Below are 25,600 nucleotides of genomic sequence, written 5' to 3'. Positions count from 1 at the left end.
TGTGCTTTACGTTGACCTACTCCTGAGTTTGCTATGGTGACACAAGGCAGCCCACTCCTTCTGACCAGATTCCCTCCAGACGTCTAGTATAGAGACCAGATTACAGCCCTGCCGATACTAAACTTTGGTAAACCTTGTTTCCCAGAACTAACTCCTGGACTTGACCACTGACATTCTCAGGAAAGAGTGGGAATTCTCAGTGCAGCTAAAGTCAATGACCCAGAAAGTCTGCTCACCTTACTTTCTCATGAGAGCCTGAATCTACAAGTATGGTGCCATTCCTTCCAATACAGAGCTGGTTTATTTATAACTTTCCGGTTTTTTAATTAGTCATATTCACTTATGGATATAAATAGTTTTAATAACGATAAAAATTTGATTAAAAATTAATTTGGAGAAAAACTGGTATCTTTAACCCTTTTGTGACCTGTGGGAATAAATCACCGACCAAACCTATTTCAAGAACTCTGGTGGGACAGAGGGGGCATGGAGGTTTCACTGTTGGTCAACAGTTCAAAATCTCTAGGCACTCCTCAGGAGAAAGATCGAGTTTTCTGTTCCAGTAAAGAGGTACAGTCTTAGAAACCCACAGGAGTTTCCTTGTCCTAGAGCGTCACTATGAGCTGGGATCGACTTAATGACATGAGGTTTTGGAGGGGTTCTTTTGAGGGGACAGGGAGTTGGTCATACAGTGGGTTACACATCGGACAGCTGCTAACTGCAAAGCCAGAGGTTCAAATTCAACAGCTACCCCACAGGAACAAAATGAGGCCGTCTGTTCCAATACTATTTTAAAGTCTCAGAAACCCAAAGGGCAGCTGTACAATGAGTCGGAATTTATATTATAAATAACATTATTTATTAATATTTTTAGCCTCAGGTTGCCTGAGAAGCTGCTATCCCAGCTGTAGGTCTGCATAACTGTGAATCTGAGAAGACAGGCTTCACACTGCCAATCCTACCTCAGAGTTCATCTGTGACATACTGCCCCACAGAATTATAAAAGGCATTACCTTCAAATTGTTTTCCTCGATTTCAACATGCCTTTCACTATTGAAAACACATGGTGTGAACAACAAAATTCAAAGTTCTAAATCATTAAGTGTAAAAATAGTGATCTGATCTGTAAATAGTTTGGTCATCAAAGAGTTAAAATATTGATCCTATCCCTATTCAAGAATAATGTGCTTTCTAAATCTATGTCCTTCAGTAAAATATTTGTTTTTATTATTGTTCCCTTTATTATTTTATTAACATATTAAGTGTTAATATTATTGTTCCTTTTATTCTATAAACTCTTCAGATTCATATCTCCTGTGTAAAAGTGCTTTTTTAAATACAGAATTTAAAGATAATGGGATTTTTCCATGAGCTTCTTGGTCTCCTCATATAAAGGTAAAATTTATCCATAGTTTTATCCATAATCTTAAAGTAGATTTTTAAGAAGGCATATTTTATTAGTTGACAGATTAGAATTCAGATTAAATTCCTATTCTCTACATCCTCTATATTTACATTATTATAAATTATCTCATACTTATAATGGTTTAGATTCTGAAAATTCTCATAGTAAAAAGCCTTAACATAGTTTATTTGTAAGCATGATGATTGACTTGTTACCTTTTAAAAATGTGATTACACATAAACATAATCTTTACCCTTAGACTAATTCGACATTTTTAGTTATTGGGAAGACTACTTCTACTTCGATTTCTGCTTCAATACTGCTCCCAGGTTCCCCTTCTGGAACTATCTGCAACCCTTTGCAGCTGTTTGCCATTTCAATAACTTCTGAGACTGTGGCTTCTTTCGGCCCTGAGTCAATTTACGTTCAATTGGCCAGTTAAAACATTCCGAGATAAATTCATATATATTCTATGTCTTTACTCACAAATATTTACCTCATAGCTTGGTTCCACCTTGGGCTTCAAATTTCTAAGCCACTCTCCCCCGCTACGCACACACAAATTAAGAGTAATTTCCCAATGAAATTATCTCTGAAGTTTTCTTTTTTCTTTTTAAAAAATATGGAAAGCTTCACGAATTTGCGTGTCATCCTTGCGCGGGGCCCATGCTAATCTTCTCTATCGTTCCAATTTTAGTATATGTGCCGCCGAAGCAAGCACATCTCTGAAGTTTTCTGAATAAATGTTTACTTGTTTAAATTCTCCATTCTCTGCCTCACTGCCCTGACTACATGAACCTTCCAGTTCTCCAGCATGCTGCACGCGGGCCTTTTCTGGGCTTGCACTGTCATTCTTCAGAGAATGTCCACCTTATTTGTACAGCCCAATACTTCATGCACTTGTGAGCAAAACTTTTACTATGGACTTTTCCATATGGTCCACTAAGGCGCCCTGCTGGCACAGGAGCTAAGCCGTTAGCAGCTCAAACACCAGGCAGTCTGGGAGAAAAACATTTAAATATTTGCTCCCGTAAAGATTACAACCGAGAAGACCCTGTATAGGGTACTTCTTCATCACACAGGGCTTGATAACCACCACCGTTGAGTTGATTCTGACTTACAGCAGCCCTATCAAATGTTTCCAAGTCTATAAATCTTTCTTTTTCATTACATGAACTTTATTGGATTGGATCACAGCGTCACAGGCAAGTCTAAAGGAGTCATCTAGACTGTTGCTGGACACCTCCTAGAGCTACTCATCAGCCTGCTGAACTGTTCCCTTTTCAGAAACATAGCTGCCATCCACAAACTTTCGGAGATCCTTGTTTTTAACTGTCGTGGCTTGCTGAATTAAAGCAGCTGAATTTGATACAAGCTCAATGTCGTTTCCCTCAAGAACTAACTCATCTTTCTGGGCTTGAGAAACAGAACAGGCAACACCTGTCCTCATGCGAACCCTCCGGATGTATTTTTCACCCAGGAAGTTACGGATTTCAACAAGAGACCCATTCTCCTGAATAACCACGTTGATGGGGACGTGGGCATACACAGACCTCATCTTGTATCGGAAGCCCAGTGTCACGCCCTTAATCATGTTCTGTACATGACTACAGATCGTGTGGACTGTAGCCAGTTCCTTTCTATTTCCCCACCATTTGTCAACTCGAAGCCTCTTCTTCTTCCCAAGGAGGCTGAGTTCTACGTTGATGTGATTGAAGTCCCTCCGCAGGGTTCCTCGGGGGCCCTTCACGATGACCGTGCGCCCCTTCAGGGAGATGTCCACATTCTCCGGAATGTCGACAGTCTGGTTGCTGAGAATGGTCTTCATTCTCGCAGTAGATGCAGCAAAGAGCATCTACAAATCTTTACTGGAGTAGAGAGACTCACCTTTCCCCCGTGGAGTGGCTGGTGCGTTTGAACCACCTACAATCCAACACTTGCCTGGCAGTGCCACCAAGACTCCTAGGGCTGATGTATGTCAGAATCAATTCAACAGCACACCACATGCCCCACTAGAACGCAAGCTCTAAAAGAGACAGTCTTGCACCAATGCTTGAAGTATAACTCAATAATTAGATCTGTTGTTCAGTTACATAAATTCTCAAGGCAATACTTGTGAAATGGTACCTTACAGATGCACGGAAAAGCTAAATAAGCAGACAATCAATAATAAGCTATTAGAAGTTGTCATGGAAATTGTGGTCTCGGGTGTGTTGGGTGGATTTGGAGTAAGGCAGAGTAGGGTAGACAGATATGGACTAAAATACCATGAAGGAAAAATTAGTCTTAAAACCTGTCTTCTTGATCTATTGCCTCTCCTACTGTATCTACTTCCACGACTTCCCCTGAACTTAGACGCTTAAAAATCAGAAACTAAGGTTAGGCCAACATGGGCAAACAAGTATAACATAAGTTGTAGTTACATAATCTGGTAACAATTGGAGACAACTAAAAGTGAAGGGGTGGGTGGAGGTTAGTCTGTCAATCAGGTCACAGGTTAAGGATCTTATTGAGTGGTGCTACGGAGATAAATAGCTCACTGGAGGCCAGACTCTGATACACATTCCTGATGACAAATCACATGGAGATACTCTGATAGAGCCAGAGCCCTGGAGCTGGAGGAGCCATGTGGAGTCCCACACCAGTGTTGAAATGCTTCCACAGCCACTGGATCCACAAGACTTTCCACCCACTGGCCTGTGATCTTCCTGTATTCAGTGTCATTGCATGTGTTGAGTGAGTCTGAAGAGGAATTTTTAGATTGGTATCAGACATATGGGCTAATATCACACTTATGGACTTGGACTGGGCTGGGATGTTTTCTCAATATACAAAGGCTCTTTTATATAAAATTCTTATACACATGAATGTCTCTGAATTTGTTTCTCTAGTCTACCCAGAATAACACAACCTATCAAAGAAATGCTCCCATCAACACTTCAAAGTAACATTTACCTTCTTTGTAAGAGTAAGTGGGTAACAAGTCAAATTCCCTGTTCATAATATGCTGATGTACCATATATACTTGAGTATACGCTGACCCGAATATCAGTTGAGGCACCTAATTTTACCACAAAAACTGCAGAAAGATGTGCTGAAAAGCTCGGCTTATACACGAGTATATATGGTAACTAAAATTGCATTTTTGTAATGCAACAATTCTAATAGCCATCATGAAACCAGTCATTGGCCTGTTACTGTTTGGTGGTTCCTGTTGCTGTCAGGTACTGCTGTTGCTCTTGTTCTTGTCATGCGGCTTGGTGTGGGTTCTAACTCATAAGCAACCCTCGGTGCAATGAAACGAAGCACTGCCTGTCCTGTGCCATCTTCAAAATCATTATCACGTTTTGGCCGACGGTTGCAGCTACTGTTATCACCCATCTCATTCAAAGGCTTCCTCTTTCACAGATCCTCGGCTTCACCAAGAATGACGAGCTTCTCCGTGGACCAGTCCCTCCAGATGACATGCACATGAGACAAAGTCTTGCCCTCCTCCCTTCTAAGGAGCATTCTGGCTGTACTTCTTCCAAGACTGAGTTGTTTATTCTCCTTAGCAGTCCAAGGTAATTTTACTATTTTTCACCAACACTAAAATTCTATTGTACCAATCCTTTTCAGTTTCCTTATGCACACAAGGATGAAAATACTGCAGGGGCAGTGAATGATTTAATGAGGCTCTTCAAGCCAAAGTCTCACACTCCCACCAAAGGACCTACTGTTGCAAGGGTCTGGTAAGAAGTGTAAGAAAGACAGGTTTCACCTGTGAGTAATTGTGAACAGGATTCCCTGCAATGCCATCCTGCTGAGTATAAAATGAGCCCTTTCAGAAGCAGGAGGGGGGAGCTCATTACCAGCAAGAGCCAGAAGTGTGTCCTCCGGACCAGAGATCTTTATGCAGTGAACCCCGTGGATCCAGAAGAGAGTTGTGGCACCAGAAGAGCAGCAGCAGCAGAACCAGGAGCCAGAGCACAGAGTGATGAACTTCCCAGCCTACTGAGCATGTAAAGCTAAGTGCTTCTTGCACAAAGGCTGGCTTGTTGAATGGGATGCCTCTGGGCACGTCATTGAAGGACCTCCAGAACTTGAGCTGAATGCCTTCTAGTTGAGCTTACAGCTAATGGGTATGCCCTTTGGCAACTCCAAAAGAACTTTGTAATATGGTCTAATGAGTATCCTCCGCAGTTCTCACTTGCACCGAAACCTGTATGAAGTCCGTAATCAAGCCTTTAGTCCTAAATTTTGCCTGAGTTCTGTGTAGCCATTACAACTAATATTAGAATCTAGAGATAAAGTAGAGAATACTAATTAGGACAAAACAAATACCAAAGCTTGGATCAAGTGCACCTTAGACTTCAAGGTGACATTTTGCTTTTTAACACTTTAAAGAGGCCTTTGGCAGAAGAGTTGCCTTACACAACATGTTGCTGGACTTTCTGACTATTACTTCTATGGGCATTGATCATGGATCCAAGAAAAATTAAATTCTGGACTTCACCCCTTCTGCCATTTATCATGATGTTGCCTATTGGTCCAGTTGTGATGATTTTTGTTTTCTTTTATATAGCAGTTCAAGCCACACTGAAGGCTATATAGTCTTTAATCTTCATCAGTAAGTGCTTCAAGGGCGCAGTTCAGCAAGCACGGCTGTGTCAGCTGCATATCACAAGTTAATGAACCTTCCTCAAATCCTGATTCCACATTCTTCTTCAGATAGTCTAGCTTCTCAGATTGTTTTCCCAGCATATAGATTCAATAGACACAATGATACCACCCTATCACACACCTTGTAAGGACACACCCTGAAACACACCGCCCCTGATTTTAAACCACACTACCCTTACGCTTTGGTGGCACAGTGGATAATGTGTTGGCAGCTAAGCACAAAGCCAGCAACTCAGAAATAGCAACTCCATGGGAGAAAGACAAGGTTTTCTGCTCCCTAAAGAGTTAGTCTCAAAAAGGGAAACCGAGCTGATTCCAGGAACCCAAGTAGAAGGTGAATTATGAGAGTGACGAGTGCAACGAATGTATAAGGGTGCTTTGCTCAATTGATGTATGTACAGATTGTGATAAGAGCCTTATGAGCCCCAATAAAAAGATTTTTTAAAAAATTTTAAAAAGGAGTTAGTCTCCAAAATCCACAGGGGCAACTCTACACTGTCCTATAGGATCGCTGAGTCAGAGCTGACTTGATGGGTGTGCGTATTCCTTGTTCTGTTCAAATGGCTGCCTCTTCATCTCTGTACAAGTTCAGCATAAGCACAATTAAGTGTTCTGTAACTAGTTCTTTACAATCTCTTCATAATTTGTTATGATCCACAATCAAGTGTCCTTGCAAAGTCTATAAACATTTGTTTTTAATTTTGCCCATAGATTATTTCTGGTATTCTCTGCTTTCAGCCAAAATCTACCTGTCTTCTGCAGGATTCTCTAGAGAGGGGTTGATATCAAGGAAGTGGCTCACATAGTGGTAGAGATGGACAAGTTCCAAGTGTGTGGGTCAAACAGGAGGCTACACGCTTCTCTTGACTGGCATAGCTGCAGGGGGCTGGTACTCCTAAGAGGAGCAAGTCAGACAGAAGGCTTCTAACTGCAGAAGCTAATGAATCGAAAGGCAGCAGATGCCAGGCTGCCGATTACTCTCAAGATCAGCAAGCTGCAGGATCAAATCCAAAGAACTGGAGGTCAGATAATGAGCCAAATGCAGGATCCAGACCAAGTAAAAAGTAAGCAACCTTTTCCACTATACTGGTAGCAGGCCATACCACTGAGGAAACTTCTTTTTAATTAATTGCTCACAGGTCTCATCATGGAAGTATTACATTAACTGAGAACTCAGCACAGGGTGTTGTTGTTAAGTGCCATCATGGCAGTTCCAACTCAGAGCAACTCTATGTACAACAGAACGAAACACTGCCAGGTCCTATGCCATCCTCACAATTGTTACTTTTTCATTCCAATGATGCAGCCACTGTGTCGACCCCTGTTGGTGAAGGTCTTCCTCTTCTCCGCTGCCCCTCCATGTTACCTAGCGTGGTGTTCTTCTCCAGGGACTGGTCCCTCGTGATCTGTCCAAAGTATGTGAGAAGTCTCACCATCTTTGCCTCTCAGGTGCAACCTGGCCGTACTTCTTGCAAGACAGATCTGTTTGTTCTTTTGACAGTCCATAGTACTTTCAAGATTCTTTGCCAGGACCACAATTCACATGCATCGATTCTTCTTCAGTCTTCCTTACTTCCTGGCAATTTTCACAAACACAAGAGGCAACTGAAAATACCATGGTTTGGGTCAGGAACATCTCAGTCCTCAAAGTAACCTCCTTACTTTTCAACAGTACACAGAGGTCTTGGGCAGCATATTTCCCCGGGGCAATGCGGCTTTTGATCTCTTGACTGCTGCATCCAAGAGCTCTGATTGTGTATCCAAGCAAAACAAAACCCTTGACAATTTCAAATTTTTCTGTTTATCCTGATGTTTCCTATTGGTCCACTTGTGCGACTTGTGGATGATCCTTGATCTTCACCAGCAAGTGCTTTAAGTCTTCACTTTCAGCAAGCAAGGTTGTGTTCTGCATATCACAGGTTGTTAAAAAGTCTTCCTCCAAACCTGATACTGTATTCTTCTTCATATAATCCAGCTTCTCGGATTTTTTCTAAACATACAGATTAAGTATGGTGAGAGGATACACTCGATGAAAATATCATACCTCGTTTGCATGTGAAAGTTGGACACTGAAAGACTCAAGAAGAATTGATGACTTTGAGTATTTCTTAGAGACAAGGATGGAAAGATTTCATCTCATGTACATTGAATATGTTGTCAAGAGAGCCTAGTCCCTGGAAAGGACATCATGCTTGGTAAAATAGAGGGCCTTAGTGGGACAGACGGACACAGGACTATAGCAGTAGGATCAAACATAAAACTGATTGTGAGGACAGTGTAAGCCCAGACAAGAGTTTGTTCTGTTGTACACTTAACAGCACCTAGCAAAAACCACGACGTTTTCCTTTCCATTTGCATGGGACATTTTTCCATTCACATGTCTCTTTTGATTGCTTGTAGAAATGTTTTATAGTTTTTTTGTGTTAGTCTGGGTACTTTATTAGAGAAACAAATCCACAGAAACTCATGTATAAGAGTTTTACATAAAGGTTATATGAACATCAAGAAAACATCCCTACCGAGTGCTGCCCAAGCCCACAAGTCCAACATTAACCCATATGATGTCCAACACCAATCCACAAAGTCCTCCTTCATCTCACAAAGTGACACAATGACGCTGACTGCAGGAGGAAAGCCGAGTCATTGAGCGTGTAAGCATCTCAGCGCTGGCAGGAGTCTCCACACAGCTGCTCCAGCACCCAGGGCTGCATCGGGGTAGATCCATGTGGCTTCTCCTTGGGGATGACTTGCAGGAAGTCAGCCTTGCAAGCTGAAGCAGGGAACTGCTAAGGCAGCTGCACCCTGGTCCAACCATCACAAAGCAAGAGACCCGAGAACTAGAAAGGCGAGGCTCGCCAAGCCATTTATCCCTCCGCCCTTCAATTAATCCCACATGTGTTCATCAGCCAGGTTGGCACAATAAACTAACTCACTTTGTGTGCGACGTTTTTCTGGTTAGACTTATTCTTAAGTATTTCATCTTCTGGATGGTTCTTATAAATAGTATTGTTCTTTCCATGTCCTTATTGAAGGCCTCTTCAATAGAAGAATCTGATGAATTTCTATATGTTGATCTTTTTTATGTTGATCTTATAGTGTGCTAGAATGCCAAAGTTTTCCATTAGTTCCAGCTTTTTTGTGTGTGTGTGTCTGGAGTTTTCTATGTATCAGATTGTGTCATCTGCAAATAGAGAGAATTTTGTTTCTTCTTGGCCAATTTGGATAGTTTTAATATTTTTTTGGTGTCTTACAGTTCTGGCTAAGACTATATTTAATATAGGACTATATTTAATGAGTGGTAATAAAGGGCAACCCCTTAAGTGAGATGCTGGTCACTGGTTTTGCATTTATGGCCTTTATCATGTTGAGGAATTTCCCCTCTATTCCTATTTTATTGTCTTTTATCAAGAATGGATGTTGGATTTTTTGGAATACCTTTCTGTATCTATTGAAAGAATCACACGGAAGGCCCTTGACAAGATGGAGTGATACAGCAGCTGCAACAATGGCCTCAAACAATAAAGACAATTGTGAGCAAGACAGAGCCAGGCGGGGTTTTGTTCTGTTGTTCACAGGGTCAAGTGGGAGACAACTCAATCAATGGCACCTAACAACTGGTATTGGTTTCCTGTTCTTCTGAGGAGGTGTCCATAACTCAGGTTCTTGAGTTTCCTCCACTTTTCAAAAAGTTTTGAAGGAAGAGGGTTTCACAGAGCCTTTGGCTGCAGGCCACACTGGATCAGAATCTTTTTCTAACTCCAAGTCTTGCCACATTTCCTGTCTTCTCAAGCTGCCCTTTGAAATCTTCTATTTAGTACTTTACTTCATTGCTTCCATTCAACTTGGTGACTACAATCAAGAGCAAGTCTCTTCTGACATTAATTTTGTTTTCTGAAATTCCCTTCTTAATGACCTGTTGTTTTCTTCATGTTTGTTGTATTTTTTGTCATGCCACAACTCAAAATGCCCTTTGGTCATTCGTGTTCATCTATTCTTGAGATGGTCTCCAAACTCAGGTGAGATATATTCAAGGTTGCGCTTTGGCTTTGTAGACTTGTTTTAATGTTCTTCAGCTCCAACTTGAACTTGCAGAGGAGCAATTAATGGTCGGTTCCCCAATCAGTCTCTGGCCTTGTAGGGATTTGATCTTTTCCACAGTTGTAGTCAGTTTGATTCTTGGATATACCATTCCATGAGGTCCCCATGTATGTCACTTTTTATCTTGTTAAAAAGTAAATCATTCCAAAGAAGCCATCAGTCTTGCACAATCCTATCATTGAACCGAAGGTTCCACTTCTATCATCAAGGTCATGTATTCCAATTACTGATCTTTGTTTCTGACTAGGAAGAACAACCTGACTGGTGATGTTGTTTTGAAAGAAACTCAACAGTGAAACCCTTATGGCTAGCAAACAAACACTGATCTGATACAGTGCCAGAGATGAGCCCCTCAGGGAAGAAGGTACTCACAATACCAGTGGGGACGAACTGCCTCCTAACAGTAAATGTACGCTGTGTGCATACCAATGTATACACGCCAATCTCAGTACCATCGAGTGGACGCCATTCAGAGCCGCTCTATGTACAGCTTCCAAGGCTGTACATCTTTATGAGAACTGAAGGCTTTTCCTAAGGAGTAGCTAGCTGGTGGGGATCCTTGAAGTTTAATCTTTAATGATTTAGAGCCTCATTTGCTGATGTGGCACAAGTCAAAATAAGAAAAAAATAGCTACATATGTACATTAGTAACTAAAACATGAAATGTACACAGTACTGGATCAAGAGAAATTGGGTGTTGTCAAAATGAAATGCAATGCTTGATGATTGGTACCTTGGGTATTTGTGTGCTGAAATAAATTGGTGCTGGCCATTCTGAATCAGAAAATCATAATGGTCTACAAATAGCCCGAAATGACAAATTAAAGTCACATTCATTTTCAAAAAGAATATTTCAAGATCTATCCTGAAGTATACCACTGTCAGTGGCAGGAAAACACCCATAAGTCTATGCGAATGACCAGCTAATGTTACTACGATTCGAATGTGTGACCAACCACTACGTGTCTTTTAAGTAGAACTTAGAAGTCAAAGCAGGGACTGAGGCTGCAAACCACAAAGTTGCCCGTTCAAACCTAAGAGCAGCTCTGCAGCAGAAAGCTGAGGGTGTCTGCTCCATAAAGATTGATAGTCCTGAAATCCTAAGTCAAGTCACCAGGAGTCAGAATCATTCAGTGGCAGGGAGGGGTTTTTTGGTTGTTGTTGTTTGTGGGTTTTTACTTTTGGGTTTTAGTGCAAGAAAAGGCTAAAAGTCTTTTTTTTTTTTTTTGATTTTTTAAATAAATTATTTTATTGGGATTCTTACAGCTCTTACGACTAAAAGTCTTTCCCATAATTTAAAGGATGTGCATGCAACAAGTAAAGTGATTGTGATGAAGAATTTGTTGGGAGTAGGGGGTTGGCTCTCAGGAACCTGGTGGCATAGTGGTTGTGTATTGAGCTGCTAACCCCAAGGTCAGCAGTTCAAAAACACTATTCACTCCAAGGGAGCAAGATGAGGCTTTCTACTCCCATAAAGGGTAACAGTCTCAGAAACTCACAGGGGCAATTCTACTCTGAGTCAGAATCAACTTACGGGCAGTGAGCAGTAGTAGCCGGGTGGGCTCACTGGAGGAGGGAAAGGGAAGTGGGCCCGCCACTCTGTGGGAGAAATATGAAGCTGGCTGCTCCAGGAAAGGTTTGCAGCCTTGGAAACTCTGCCCAGGGCTACTGTGAGTTGGAAACAACTCAACAGCATAGGATTGGCTGGTTTGGGTTTCAACCAAGAAAGGAGCCCTGGTGGCATAGTAGGTTGACAACTAGGCTAAACCCAAAAGGACATCAGTTTGAATCAACTAGCTGCTCCGAGCTGCCAAATGAGGCCTATTCCTGGTAACGATCTACAGCCTCAGAAACCCACGGGAATTCTACCCTGTCCAAGGTTGCTATGAATTGGAACGGACTCCACAGCAGTGGGGGGGTGGGGGTGGGCTGAGTGTTTGAGTGTAGGCTCCAGCCCTTTTCAATGATTTAAAAGTTGTGTGTACCAACCTTCCCCTAGTTCTTTAATGCTCCCCCCCAACTACCATGACTCCAATTCTATCTTACCAGTGGTACAGATAAGAGCTGAGACACAGAGAATCCAGAACAGATAAGAGGCACTGTGATACTAGGAAGGTAAAGGGTGGGGAGGGGTGGGGTAGGGGAACCCATCACAATGATCGATGTATAGCCTCCATCCCAGGAAGACAGATAGCAGCAAGTGTGTGAAATGAGATAGCAGTCAGTGTAAAAGATGGAAAAAAGAGAGTGCTTTATAAATTATCAAGGGGGTATGTGGGAGGGGTGAGTAGGGGCTCATACTTAGGGCTCAAGTAGAAAATGTTTTTAAAAAGATGACAGCATATGTAAAGATGTGTTTGACAAAATGTATATATATATAGATTGTGATAAGAGCTGTAAGAGCCCCCAATAAAATAAAATTTAAATTTTAAAAAGTTGTGTGTGCCTGCTGCATCCCTGTCCTCTCAGGGGTGGAAACATTGCTATCTGGGCCCACCTGCTCCCACTCTTCCCTCTGGCTCCCCACAAAGGGACCCAAGTGGATACCCCTGGCTTTAAAGAGGTCCATGCCCCATCTTCTGAACACCCATTCCACCTTACTGGCAGCAGCAGGTGTGGTCCATGTGGGGGTTCTCTGCCTCAGTGTGTCCCCCACCTATAACCCCATTCCTCCGTCCCTATTCTAGTGTGGTCTAGGGGTACAGGAAGGCAGGAGGGATTCAGCCATGCCCCCCTTCCCTGCATTGCTGGGGTTCCCGGGTGAGCTCAAGAAGGTCCCGGGAGCCTGTGGCAGCCACTTAAATAGGCTGGGTCACACACCCCACGCTGTCTGCTTACACTCTAGGCCTCCATTTCCCCCTTCAAATGGGGCATTAATACCAAGGAGCTCACCTTGCCCCCACCTGCCACCACCACCCTGCCCCCAAAGTTCTGGTTCCATTTTCTCTCTGTTCACAAACTACCTCTGGACAGTGTGTTGTTTTCAGACATCTGTCATCCCTGCTGGTACAGGGCCAAATGGTCATCCTTCTCGCCCCCTCCCCCAGTATGCTTCTTCAAGGAAAAGGGGGCCAGGCCCAGCAGGCTGGGTTACTGACCAGCCCAGTCCCAGTCCCAGGGAGGGTGGGGCTTAGCCCTAGGATGCTGCAGCAGAGTGAGGAGGGGTGTGGTACATGCTGACTGGGGAGGGTGTAAGGCCGCCCTCTCCCCTTGGAAAGGGGAACCATTCTATGTCCCACCTGGGGCCCCTTCTGGCTTCCTAGTTGCAGTTACTTGAATTATATATATTATGTATATATATATATATATATATATATATATCCTTTAAAAAAACAGTCGGGTGTGCATCAAGAGACTGTGACTGTGATAAAGAATTTGTTTGGAGTGAGGATGGGGACAAGGAGCTCTGGTGGCACTGTGGGATAAGTGCTGAGCTGTCTGCACGTCAAAGCTACCAGCCGACGACGAAGCCACCTGCTCCTTGAAAGCAAAGGTTCCCAATTTGGGGGATACAGTCTGTAGGAGCCCTGATGACACAGGGGTTACACATTGGGCTGGGAACTGTAAGGTCAGCCGTTCAAAACCACGAGCTGCTCTGTGGCGGGAAAGACAGAGCTTGCTTCCCAGTCAAGAGTTAGTCTCAGAACTCAGGGGTAGTTCTACCCTGACCAGTATGGTCGCTATGAGGAACACTGACTGGATGCCAGGGAAGTTTTGTATACGCAGTCAGTAGAGACGCTCTGGTGGCAGAGTGGGTCACAGAGCTGCTAACCGCAAAACCCATGGTTCAAGACCACTAACCACCCTGCAGGAGAAAGATAAGGCTGTCTACTCCAGTACAGATGTAAGAACTCGGAAACCCGAAGGGCGCTTCTACTTTGTCCTATAGTAACTATGAGTTGGAATCAACTCAATGGGAGTTCGTTTGCTTTCTATATGCAGCCGGTATGAGTCCTAGCTGACTTGGTAGCAGGGGGGTTTGCCTTTTGGGGTTTAGAAGTAGGGCTTGAGCCAATCGGTTCCAAATGAGGGCAAATGTACATTAAAGCAGGGCTTCGAAGATCGTGGTCGTCAGTCACCCACTTACTTTAACTGTGCGCAGCTGTTAAGAGTCTTGCCAATAACTCATTTCACACCGTGACTCTGAGCCTCCCCTTCCAGGGCTTCCACCTGTCCGTTTTCCCGATCCTGTCAGAGCCCAGCCACCCTGATTGTCAAAACTCCTGTTTTTCTTCATCAGCAGTGATAAAGCTGGCTTTAGGGACTAGCAGGAGTCATCTGCAAGTCGCACACGGGCAGACTGCCTGCCTGCATTACTTTACGTTAAAGACTTCTTCAACCTCAAACAGGTGTTACCTATATCCTGGAGGTAGACTTTAACTCGTGCCTTGTTAGGGAAAGGTTCAAAATTCATTATGGGAGATAAAGAAGCAGAGAAATAAACCAGAGTTTGAGATTAAACTTTTGAAATACTGCAGGTTTAAGGCTGGACTCTGAATTCCATTGGACCAGGTCAATGCTAGTTAAGAAGAGTGGAGTGGCCGGAGCAAGTCTTCCGTTTAGTAGCGTTTACATTTAGAAGACTTACACACGCCAGCATTTAGACGAGATTCCTCTAAGCACATATTACTGTTCAGATCGATTATTAGCAAGCACCGCCACACGAACTATCCTTCCCAGAGCGCTCTCCCGACAGCATTTCCCAGCGCGCCAGCACAACTGTGCCAATCGGTGTCACACAGCCCTGCCAAGCCCGCAGCGGCAGGCGATGGGCAGCTTCCCAGCCTAACACCTAAAAAGGGCTGGGTCTGGAGAAAGGCTGCACTCCGATGGGATCGGCGGAGAGTTCGTTGCCCCCCGCGGTCCCGACTCGGCACCCGAAAGGAAAGGAAATCCCACCCGAAAAACTTGCAAAGCGCTGCTTTTCACCGACAGCGGAGTGCAGAAGAAAGGCAACACACGCAAAAAGAGGCAAAGCCAGCCAACAGGTGCGCGAGTTCTGCAGCCGGGGCCCGCGGGGGGCGGGGAGCGGGGCGGGCGGGGCCAGGCCGCGGGCAGCGCCGGGACGCGCCCCGGCGGGGGCGGGGGCGCGGGAGAAGGGGGGGGCCGGGGAGAGGGCCCCGCGCGCGCCCGCCCAGGGTGCCGGCTCCGCGGCCGGGGCGCGCCGAGGCCCGCCGCTCACCTGGTTGAGCTCCTTCTCAGCAGCAATTCGCAGCTTCGGGTCGATAGTACCTTTCAGCGCCTGGATGATCCGGTTGAGGTCCATCTCCCTGGGTGGGGGCTCCAAGGCCCCCGGCCCCCTACGCCAGACTGCGGCTTTAGTCCGCCTTCTCCCCCTCTTAGCCCGCGCCCGGGACCGCTGCGCTACCTCACTCCCCACTCCCCGCCACCACCTGCAGCCACTTGCTGCGCCACTCTAGCTCGGCGGCGGCCCCGGTCCTCCCTCGTTCCCCCCCACAACTCGCTCTCCATTCACCCTTTTACGTCAGCGGGCGGGAGGCGGGAGAAGAGGAAGCGGCGCCTGCTTTACGGCGCCCTCTTCCCCCAGGCGTAACGGCGCAGCCGGGCGCGCTCAGGCGGCCGCCATGCTGCTGTACGGAAAGGCAGCTCGGCGGGCTCCTCGAGGGGAAACTGCGCTGACTTGTGTCGGCCAGCGGCCGCCATGCTGCTGTACGGAAAACGGCCGCCCGCCTCTTCCCAGAAGTGGGCACGCGCTGACTCGGTGTCTCCTCCCCGTTTAAGTTTATCGCCGCTTCTGGAAGCAATGGCACTTTGTGTGTGTGTTCCGTCTGCGCACAGCTGAGCTGTGACATTGTCACCCGAGTGTGTTCCAGGGACGACTTGAGATCACCGAGTCCGGGGTTCCCTTCGTTTGTGGGAGCCCACATTCATTCTTTTCACTGGACATTTGTGAAACTTGTATTTTTTTAACCCATTTTCTAAGATACGAGTTACACGCTGTAACAAGGTAAGAGCAAGATGAACGTATAAAGAAACAATCTGGTAAAAGAAACAAAAGGAAATAGGCTTACAAAGTAAGTGGAAACAGAAGTCCCAGACACTGATAGCTGAGAGTGTGGGTACAACAGGTGAGGGGACGAGCTCTTTCCGGGGGAGCTCACTGCCATCGTGGAGTGGTGGATTACCCACTCAGCTGCTCACCACAGGCTCAGCTGTTCAAGCCCATTAGCTGCTCTGGGAGGGAAAGCTGAGACTGCCTATTCCTGTAAAGATTTAAAGTCTCTGAAACAAAGGAAACCTCACTGCCATCCAGCCGATTCTGAATCAGCGACCTTGTAGGACAGGGTAGAACTGCCCCTGGGGCTTTCCAAGGCGTAGCTCTATGCAACCAGGGGCTGGTGGTTTCCCAAGGGGTGGGGGGGGGGGGGGAGAGAAGGGAATTCAACGATGTCTTGTCCGTGGACTTTTTGAAGGCCCTTCATAGCAAACCCCTCTGCGGAGCCTAGGAGAAACTGCAGCCCTCTGCACGGTGTGAAACCGCTTGGCAATGATTTTAACACGTCTCTGATTGCGTATGTTACACTAGTGGTTGCACAGGGCTTCTGCATTGGGCTGCAGTTCGAAACCTTGGGAGAACGATGAGGCTTTCCTTTCCACGCCTGTAAACAGTTACCTCTCTGAAACGCAAGAGGGCAGTTTTGAGGCGGAATCGACTTGATGGCTTTGAGTTTGGGAGTTTTTCCATCCCGTTGCCTACTGTTCCAAACCTCAAGCCACTTCTCAAACTACCAGCTTCCCCCTGAAAGCCCGCCAGATGAGCAAAGATATCAGGCTCACCTCGTTCAGCTGCATTTACTTCTCCTTGCCCCTCACTAGAAGAGCCCTATTGAGCTGTTATCTGCTACGTCAGCGTTTTGAACTTTCCAATTGCTCCATGACAGAAAGTCGAGGCTATATGCTCCCGCAAAACGGTCAACGTCCCAGAAAACCAAAGAGACAGTGATATTAACAATTGGAATCCATTCAGTGACGGTGTTAGGGTTCGGACTGCGGTTTGGGTGGTGGTGGTAGTGTTTTTTGGTTACTCCGCTTTACCTCCTTTTCCCCAGCCTTAACTTAAATCCTCTCCCACCACCAAGATCATGTTCCAAAATATCTCTGCTCTTCCTGCTTTAAAGTTATTAGAATAAACTTCGGGTACATAATTGTCAATTTATAATTTTTCCTATTGCTTATAGCCGTTTCCTCAACACCGCTTCAACCTTAACCTAAGAACATTTCACTAGTTTAAAACCATCTGCAGTCATACTTGTTGCTCCTTCAGTTTTCATTCCAACGGACAGTCTTCAGTCATGGTCTCCACTTCCTTACCTGCTATTCAGGTTTCTCCCCACCTTTCCCCACTGAACCTGCCAAGCACCGATCTGTCCCTCAACACCAATCCCTCATCTACCAAAACACAAGGAAGGCATTTTTCTCATTTGTGGCAGTTACATAATCTGCCCATTTGTGAAGGGGGTGGAGTCTCACCTGTCAATGAGGTCACAGCCAATGAGGTCACAGCCAATGAGGCCACTGTGTGGGCATGGCCTTCTGAGGATTCTGGGAACTCCTGTATTCCTTTGCAGGTGGGAGATACTCGGCTACACATTCCTGTTGACAAGCCACATGGAGCTAAGCTGATGGAGCCACATCGAGACTCAGGCAAGTGCTGAGAAGCTTCCACCACCACTGGATCCACAGGACTTCCAACCAACTGGCCTGTGATTGTCCATTTCATGTGTTGCGTGAGTTTAAAGAGGAATTTATTGACTGATCTCAGACATATGTGCTAATATTGAACTTACAGACTTGATCGGGATTGGGCTGGGATATTTTTTCTTAATATATAATTACTCTTATATAAAGCTCTTTTGGATATACATAGAAATGTCTCCCTAGATTTGTTACTGTAGTCTACCCAGACTAACACGTCATTAATTCTCCCTCTGGTATCTGGCACTGTATTTATTACATGTTTTGTTTGTTTTGAATGTCTCTCTTCTGTTTTCTAATACAGAATATATGCTACCCCTCTGAATACTGAGTCACCCAGGCCTTAAACAATGGTGCTCCTGCCACTTCTCTTTCCTCTCCAGCTAGTCAGCTTTTCACTCACTAATACAGCTTGAAACCATCACCTCAACACAGACAACTCACAAAACCGGCTGTGCCCAGGCATCTTCCCTTGGAAAATATGTACGGATCCAAAAACCTACACATTTCTAACTAGTCACCCTAAACCCTTTAAGGTGCACATCTTAAACTCTGGTAGTCCTAAAGAAGGTGTTTTGGTGCAGGGAGAGAGCGGATGCGGTTATTCCAGTAATATAAGAGATGGGATTTTTACATACCATCACCAAATGTTGGCAAAGGTGTGGAGAAAGGTGGATTACCCATGTTGCTGATGGATGTGTAAAATGATACAGCCACTCTGAACAAGTCTGACAGTTTTATAAAAAACTAAGCACGCAAATATCCTATGGCTGAGACGTTCTGATGGCGTAGTGATTATGAGTTGGCCTACTAACCACAAAGTCAGCAGTTTGAAACTACCAGCTGTTCTCTGGGAGACACATGAAGCTTTCTATTTCCACAAAGATTTACAGTTTCAGAAACTCATAAAGTTTCTACTTGGTCCTGTAAGGTCACTGAGACAGACTAGACGGTAGTGAGTTTGGGCTTTTTTATAGACAACATAAAAAATTAAGATAAAATATAACCATTAATGATTCTACTCTGATTTGTTTTTAAATGACTTTCCCTAAACTAAAAAACACTCACTGCCATCTAGTTAATCTTAACTCACAACAACCCTATGGGGCAAACCCCTAGGGTTTCTAAGGCTGCAAATCTATGGCAGGGGGCTGACACATCTTCCTGTGGAATAGGCTGGTGGCCTATTCAAGGCCATTTACCACTGTGCCGCAAGTTTAACTGCTTTAGCCTGCCCTCTTTTTATTATTGTGCATAAGAGGATCTGATTATACTTGTACTTATATCTACCCTTACCTAATATCAGGTAGAATCGAATCAGTATTATTGCGGTTTGCATGTGCCTCACCTCCCTGTCTCATTTCCTTCGTGTGCTTCCAAGAGCTCCTCTGAGGACTAAATGAGATCAACCCACTACCCATGGTACATGTTCCAAAATGGTTACTAGTAGCACCGTATTGTCCAAGAGGGAGGGAGAGGTCGGATGTCATCCATCAATGAGTCAATTCAGACTCAAGACAGCCCCAGAGAACAGCTGTTCCAGTTTTCACAACTGTGACCTTTTGGAAGCAGATTCCCAGGCCAGTCTTCTGATGTACCTCTGGGTGGGTTACAATTGCCAACCTTTTGGCTAGTCTAGTACATATGCATTTGCACCACTCAGGAACCCTGTGAGAGATCTGAAATAGAATGTCCACAGTAAGATAAAGAAGGTAAGACATGGGAAAGGTATAACAGGTAGAATCAACAGGAAGTTGTGACTGATTTGGTATGCAAAGTAACAAAAGGCAGCTAAGAATGATCCTTCAGTTTCAAGCTTTGATGACTAATGGATGTCATTTACCAGGAAAAAGATTTGGGGACGATGAGTTTGCCTTTGGAAGTGTGGAGCTTCCAAGAGCTGTCCTGAGATAAACATTTATGAGGTGTGCTGCTAGAGATTTCAAGGAGACAGTTGGAACCCACATCTGGAACTCACTAGAGCTGGGGGAGGAGGCAGAAAGCTGTGGCAGGATGAGAGGAAGCCATAAAGGAACGGAGTTAGGGAACTGTGTGTCATCTGTACCCGAGTGTACATTGCCCTAGAGCTACAGCATGGGGTGAGAATAACTGGGATGATTGAGTACAGCTCAAATTACAGAAAGTAATTTTTACTCCACAAGCACTGGCACTGTAGGGTTTTTTGTTGTTGTTGTTGTTGTTGTTGTTTTAACATTTTAGTCATTTAAATGGAATACCACACACAGCTGTCCTCCCCATCTGCTGACAGCAACTCATCTGCTGGTCTATGTTAGTAGGCGTGTGTCTAGCCCATCTGGTGAACAGAAAATGGGAACTAAAAAAACAATACACAGATATCTCTATCTGTAAGTTTAGTAATCCATCTTTCAAACGATGTTAAATACCCATATTCAGTGAGTACTCTCAAGTTCATGATTAAATATCTTTACCCTGAAAGTGATAATCTCCATGGAAATGTCACAGGAAACAAGTTATTCCCCAGATGTCCGCCCATAATATATCCTAAACCTAAGGTGCTATTTGCAAACGCACGGGATGGTCACTGGATGTATACTTGGAGGTCAACTGCCTAAAGGTTATCTACCTGAAGGTAGTTAGCCATCTAAGGCAATCAGGCCCTATTGTCTGTCCCACCCTAAGTAGAACCCACTCCCTTCGGATAAAGATAATGGATTGTTCCCCAGGAGAACCCAGATACCTAAGGGTCAAGTCAACTCAGGGACAACCAAGGTTAAGCTGCCATCTTGACTCTAGAGCCCGCCTATCTTGCTACGCATATGCCTATTGTACAACCCCTTCCTATTATACATGTGGTTACCTGTAATTAGGGGACTGGGACACCCCTAATATATTTAAGCCGTGGTTGGAAATAATATTCCCTCTCTCTGCATGGATCTGGTGAGGACTTGCATTCTATTGTCAAATGTCTCTACACAACTGCCCCTTGGACCCATTCAATTGTGTAGGCTGGTACCCCACAGTAATTAAAATGTGCAGGGCTGGATAGGACAGAGGCTGTACACTGGTGCATATGAGGGTTGGAGGTACAGGAAATCCAGGGTGGATGATACCTTTAGGACCAAGGGTGTGAGGGACGATGCTGGGAGAGTGGAGGGTGAGTGGGTTGGAAAGGGGGAACTGATTACAAGGATCCACATGTGACCTCTTCCCTGGGAGAGGGACAGCAGAGAAGGGGGGAAGGGAGACTCCGGATAGGGCAAGATATGACAAAACAACGATGTATAAATGACCAAGGGCATATGAGGGAGGGGGGAAGGGGGAGGGAGGAGGGGGAAAAAAAAGAGGACCTGATGCAAGGGGCTTAAGTGGAGAGCAAATGCCTTGAGAATGATTGGGGCAGGGAATGTATGGATGTGCTTTATACAATTGATGTATGTATATGTATGGATTGTGGTAAGAGTTGTATGAGTCCCTAATAAAATGTAAAAGAAGAAAAGAGAAAAAAATGATTAGGGCAAAGACTGTACAGATGTGCTTTATACAATTGATGCATGTATATGTATGAACTGTGAAAAGAATTGTATGAGCCCCAATAAATTGTTAAAATTTAAAAAAAAAGAAAAAAAATGTGACAAACCTTGCCATTAAAGGGGAATTTTATTTTTTTTAAATTAGTGATAATAAAGCCAAATATTAGGGAGTAGGCAATGTCAAGAAGTTTCTAAACAAAAGCCAAAAGAAACTTCTCTAGAGACCAAAACAGGGAGAGGAGGTGTGGGAGCTAAAGAAAGAAATTAACTGGACTTCAAGGTGCGATGGCTACATTCCCATGAGGCTTGTCTCCCTGAAGTGCCCTGTGCCTTCCTCAACTGAGTCCATGAAGGACTTATCACAGAATGTATTGTTTGCCACAGCAAAATGGAATCATGCACCACAAATGTTCTTGTACAGGAGACAGCAGTGGAAAACGAGGGGGAAGCAGGAGCACTAGAGAACTAAGTGTATAAAGTGCTGGAGAAAATGAGACACTATGTGTGAACTTAGGAGAGACAAGCTTGGTGGGCAGTGCTTCCGCTAAGTCTTTGAAAAACATTCAAGTGCCTACATTTTCTTACCTCCTAAAGCATTTTACCTAACTCATCCGGGCTCTTTTGAGGATCAAAGAAAATTACATACAGGAAAGCTTTGTGGACTGAGATTAGATGCAAATACCACTGAAAGGTGGGTGGCTTTTATTATCCCAAGCATAAGCACAACAGTAATTACAACAAACCCTCAAGCATGATCCAAGAAAAGATAAGGCAGGGTTAGTGCCATAGTAATCTAGTGTATCTTTTACTTTCTTTAACAATAACAAGACATCTGTTGGGTTTTACAGTCAGATTCAGAATGAAAGGGCAAAGTTTTCCTTCCTCTGACTACAAAGCTCCAAGGCCCATTAAAGCTAACACTACCAAAAGCCTTGTATATCCCACCATAAAATATAATTCAATGATTGTATGTGTTTTTAACTTTTTTATCAACTAGATCTGTATTCTACTCTCTGCTCAACTAGTTTCCCAGTGAAATTCTCGTAGGACCACCCTTGCTACCCTCAAAGAATGACCAGCTGTACTGTTGTAATGGGAAAAAAGTTCTGGTTACAACTTTCCTGGTCTTTTTTTTTTTTAATTATTCATTATTGGGCAGCTCTTACAAATCTTATGACAATCCATCATTCAATTATATTAAGCACACTTGTACATATGTTGTCATCAACATTCCCAAAACATTTTCTACTAAAGCCCTTGGTATCAGCTCCTCTTTCCCCCTCCCCACCTTCCCATCCTCATGAACCCTTGATCAATTATATATTCTTTCGTGTCTTACATTGGCAGTTGCCTCTCTTCACCCACATTTGTTATTCATCCCCCTGGGGGGTGGGCTATATATCCAACCTTGTGATGGGTTCTCCCATGTTCCCTCCCAACCATCCCTCTACCCTCATGATGTAACTATTCCCACTACTGTTCCTGAGGGTTTCATCTGTCCTGAATTCCATGGGTCAAAAGCTCTTATCTGTACTGAGGAGTGGCCAGATTTGTAAGGTAGAACTGGGAGGGGCGGGGAGGCGGGGTGGAGGAAGGGGAGGAAGTGTTCTGGAACTAGAGGAATGATGTGTTTCATCAGTGCTATACTGCACCCTGGCTGAATTGTCCTTTCCTTGTAACCCTTCTGTGGGGGGAGGTCCAATTGTCTACAGATGGGCTTTGGGTCTCGACTCCACCCCCTTCACTCACATAAATGTGTTTGTTTTGGATCTTTTGATATCTGAACCTGGTCCCTAAATACCTCATGATCACACAGCTGGTGTGCTTCTTCCATGTGGACTTATTTGCTTTCCTGCCTATTTCTCACAAAGGTAGTTTTCCATTTTCTTCAAATTTAATAAGCATTCCCTACCTGTGTCCTTTGATAAAGTCTGTTCTTGGGAACAAACAAACCACCATACTCTTTGAGCTAACTATAACTAAGCAAACAGATACCCTTTTTGGTATGAATGAACCTTTTTCCAGGGTGGGGGGGAGGCGAAGAACCCTGAGATCAAGACAAGTGTATTAGCTAAGCATATTTTGTTTGGTATAAACCTGTGCATGTATGAACTGAAATCCTAGTAACGGTGCTTTTCTTTTTAAACCATTTTATGGTTAAATTAGATCAAGCATAACTGTACAATTGCTGCCACCATCATTTTCAAAACATTTTCTTTCTTCTTGAACTCTGATATCAGCTAGTAACAGTGCGTTTTGTCTTACCCCCAAATGATATAAAAACTTCAACAAATAGAAAAAAGCATAGGGAACAGATGATTCAGACGGGGAAATGAATAATTTATAGAGTGATGAGAAAATAATGAAATCACAAACCAAGACTCATATGTGTAAGGGGCATTCAGACAAAAGACATGCCTTTAGTAATTTAAAACTCTCCATAGAAGCAAAGAAATCTCCGTGAAATAAATGAAAGATGAAAATATTAAAGTGGCCTAAATGAATTTAACTTATAAACAACAAAAGTCCGAGAAAGGAATGAGAAAAGGGTAACAGAAATCAAAGGACTAATTTTAAATGGCTCTTAATAGATTTAGTGTATCAGTACAGCACTGATGAAACATATAACCTTCCTCTAGTTCTGTACTGCTTCCTCTCCCCATTACCATGACCCCAATTCTATCTTACCAATCTGACTACACCAGAACATATATATTGATACAGATAAAAGCTCAAAACACAAGGAATCCAGAATAGATAAACCCTTCAGGACCAAAAAGGGAGCAGCGATACTAGGAAGGTAAGGGGGGGGGGAGAGTATGGGGGAAATCGATCACAATGATAGATGTATGGCCCCCATCCCAAGGGGACGGACAGCAGAAAAGTGGATGAAATGAGACAGCAGTTGGGGTAAAACATGAAAAAAAGAATTTAGACATTATCAAGGGGATGGGGGGGTGGGGGAGGGGAAAATGAGCTGATGCCAGGGCTCAAGTAGAAAGAAAACATTTTTTAAAAGATGATGACAACTTATGTACAGATGTTTGACAAAATGGATATATGTATGGTTTGTGATAAAAGCTGTGTCCCCAGTAAAATTTTTTAAAAAAACAAAAAAGATTCAATCTACCTGACAGGTCTGAGTATGTGTATGCCATTCATCTTCATAGTTCCAGAGCCAAGTGAAAATCAGAGCCCAAATGTTTGAAGACCAATCATTAGTAATAAATGGGCATTTCAAATAAAATTAATATAGTAATGCTTGAAAAACAGAACTAGTAAGCCTAAAACATCTTGTTAATAATTTGGCATTCAGCATATGACACTGGTAGCAAGTGATTTATATCAGCTGTTTCTACTACAATTTGCCCCAAAGCATAAAAGTGGTAATTAAAAAAATATCAGGCTCATAGAAAAGTGGAGTTAAAAATTAGTGGAAATTTTCATGAAAAATTTTGAAGTCTCACATTTCTATATGTGCTATCTATCTACCCATGGTGCAAATCTATTCATGAATGTGGCAGAGTACATAGGGAGCAAAGGCATGATAACTTTGAGTTTTGACAACTACAAGTTCACGAGCTCAGGATCATACTCTCAGAGGGCACCAATTGGTATCACATACTTCACAAAGATAATGGTCGGCCTCCTAATTTGTTGAGCAGTGACTGGGATGTTAAAAGGTAGTGAACAGCCAGCCACCTGAGGAGCAACTATTGGTCTCTCCTTGTCCAGAAGGAACACGAGTGAAGAAAATCAACCCAAGGAAACAATTAGTCCAATGGACTGAAGTATCACACGAACATCAGTCTTCACAGCTCTGAGACCAGAATTAGATGGTGCCTGGCTACCACTACCCACTGCTCTGAAAGGATCATCTTAGGAGGTCCCAGCGTAGGAGGTAAATGTGGCACAACTCAAAACCATCTGACTGGTTGAATAGAAACTGGTTGAACCCCTGAGAGTTGACCTTTGGTCACCAATCAGGTCTGGAAATGAACTCATGCCATGGCTCGATTTTCAGACAGCAGGTCTAAAAGGAGAACAGTTAATACTAGGAAACTAAGAATAGCTTTGAGTGATCAACCTGAGGTCAGAAGAGCAGCATTTATCCAGAGACAAAGTTCAGAAGGGTCAGAAGAGGAAGAATGTGAACAAAACCACCACAGGAACTGGGATGAGTGGTGTATAGTGTGGGGATTGGTAT

The 25,600-nt window shown here is 44.0% G+C and overlaps 2 protein-coding genes and 1 non-coding gene across 4 annotated transcripts in view; all 3 read right to left on the bottom strand.

Annotated features, from left to right (window-relative positions):
• IPO8 (importin 8) overlaps positions 1–15,608 on the bottom strand; it is a 92,183-nt gene extending 76,575 nt beyond the window's left edge. The window contains exon 1 of one of the 2 annotated variants that reach the window (XM_075551916.1): positions 15,348–15,608. In XM_075551916.1, coding sequence (XP_075408031.1) covers positions 15,348–15,431 — 84 coding nt within the window. In that variant the 5' untranslated portion in view covers positions 15,432–15,608. The remainder of the gene's footprint in view (positions 1–15,347) is intronic. The other variant, XM_075551915.1, reaches the window with a different exon arrangement.
• LOC142452052 (U6 spliceosomal RNA) lies at positions 2,022–2,126 on the bottom strand. The gene has a single exon (XR_012785116.1). It is a non-coding gene; the product is annotated as a U6 spliceosomal RNA (small nuclear RNA).
• On the bottom strand, positions 2,658–3,243 carry LOC142451119 (large ribosomal subunit protein uL6-like). Its single transcript, XM_075553042.1, has one exon. It carries the CDS (start codon positions 3,231–3,233, stop codon positions 2,658–2,660), a length of 576 nt encoding a protein of 191 aa, XP_075409157.1. The 5' UTR covers positions 3,234–3,243.
• Positions 15,609–25,600: the final 9,992 nt, after the last annotated feature.

This window comes from Tenrec ecaudatus, chromosome 6, assembly GCF_050624435.1.
Source record: "Tenrec ecaudatus isolate mTenEca1 chromosome 6, mTenEca1.hap1, whole genome shotgun sequence".
Taxonomy (NCBI): Eukaryota; Metazoa; Chordata; class Mammalia; order Afrosoricida; family Tenrecidae; genus Tenrec; species Tenrec ecaudatus.
The sequence above is the reverse complement of the archived record's forward strand: the minus strand, read 5'-3'. Positions and strand labels throughout refer to the sequence as shown.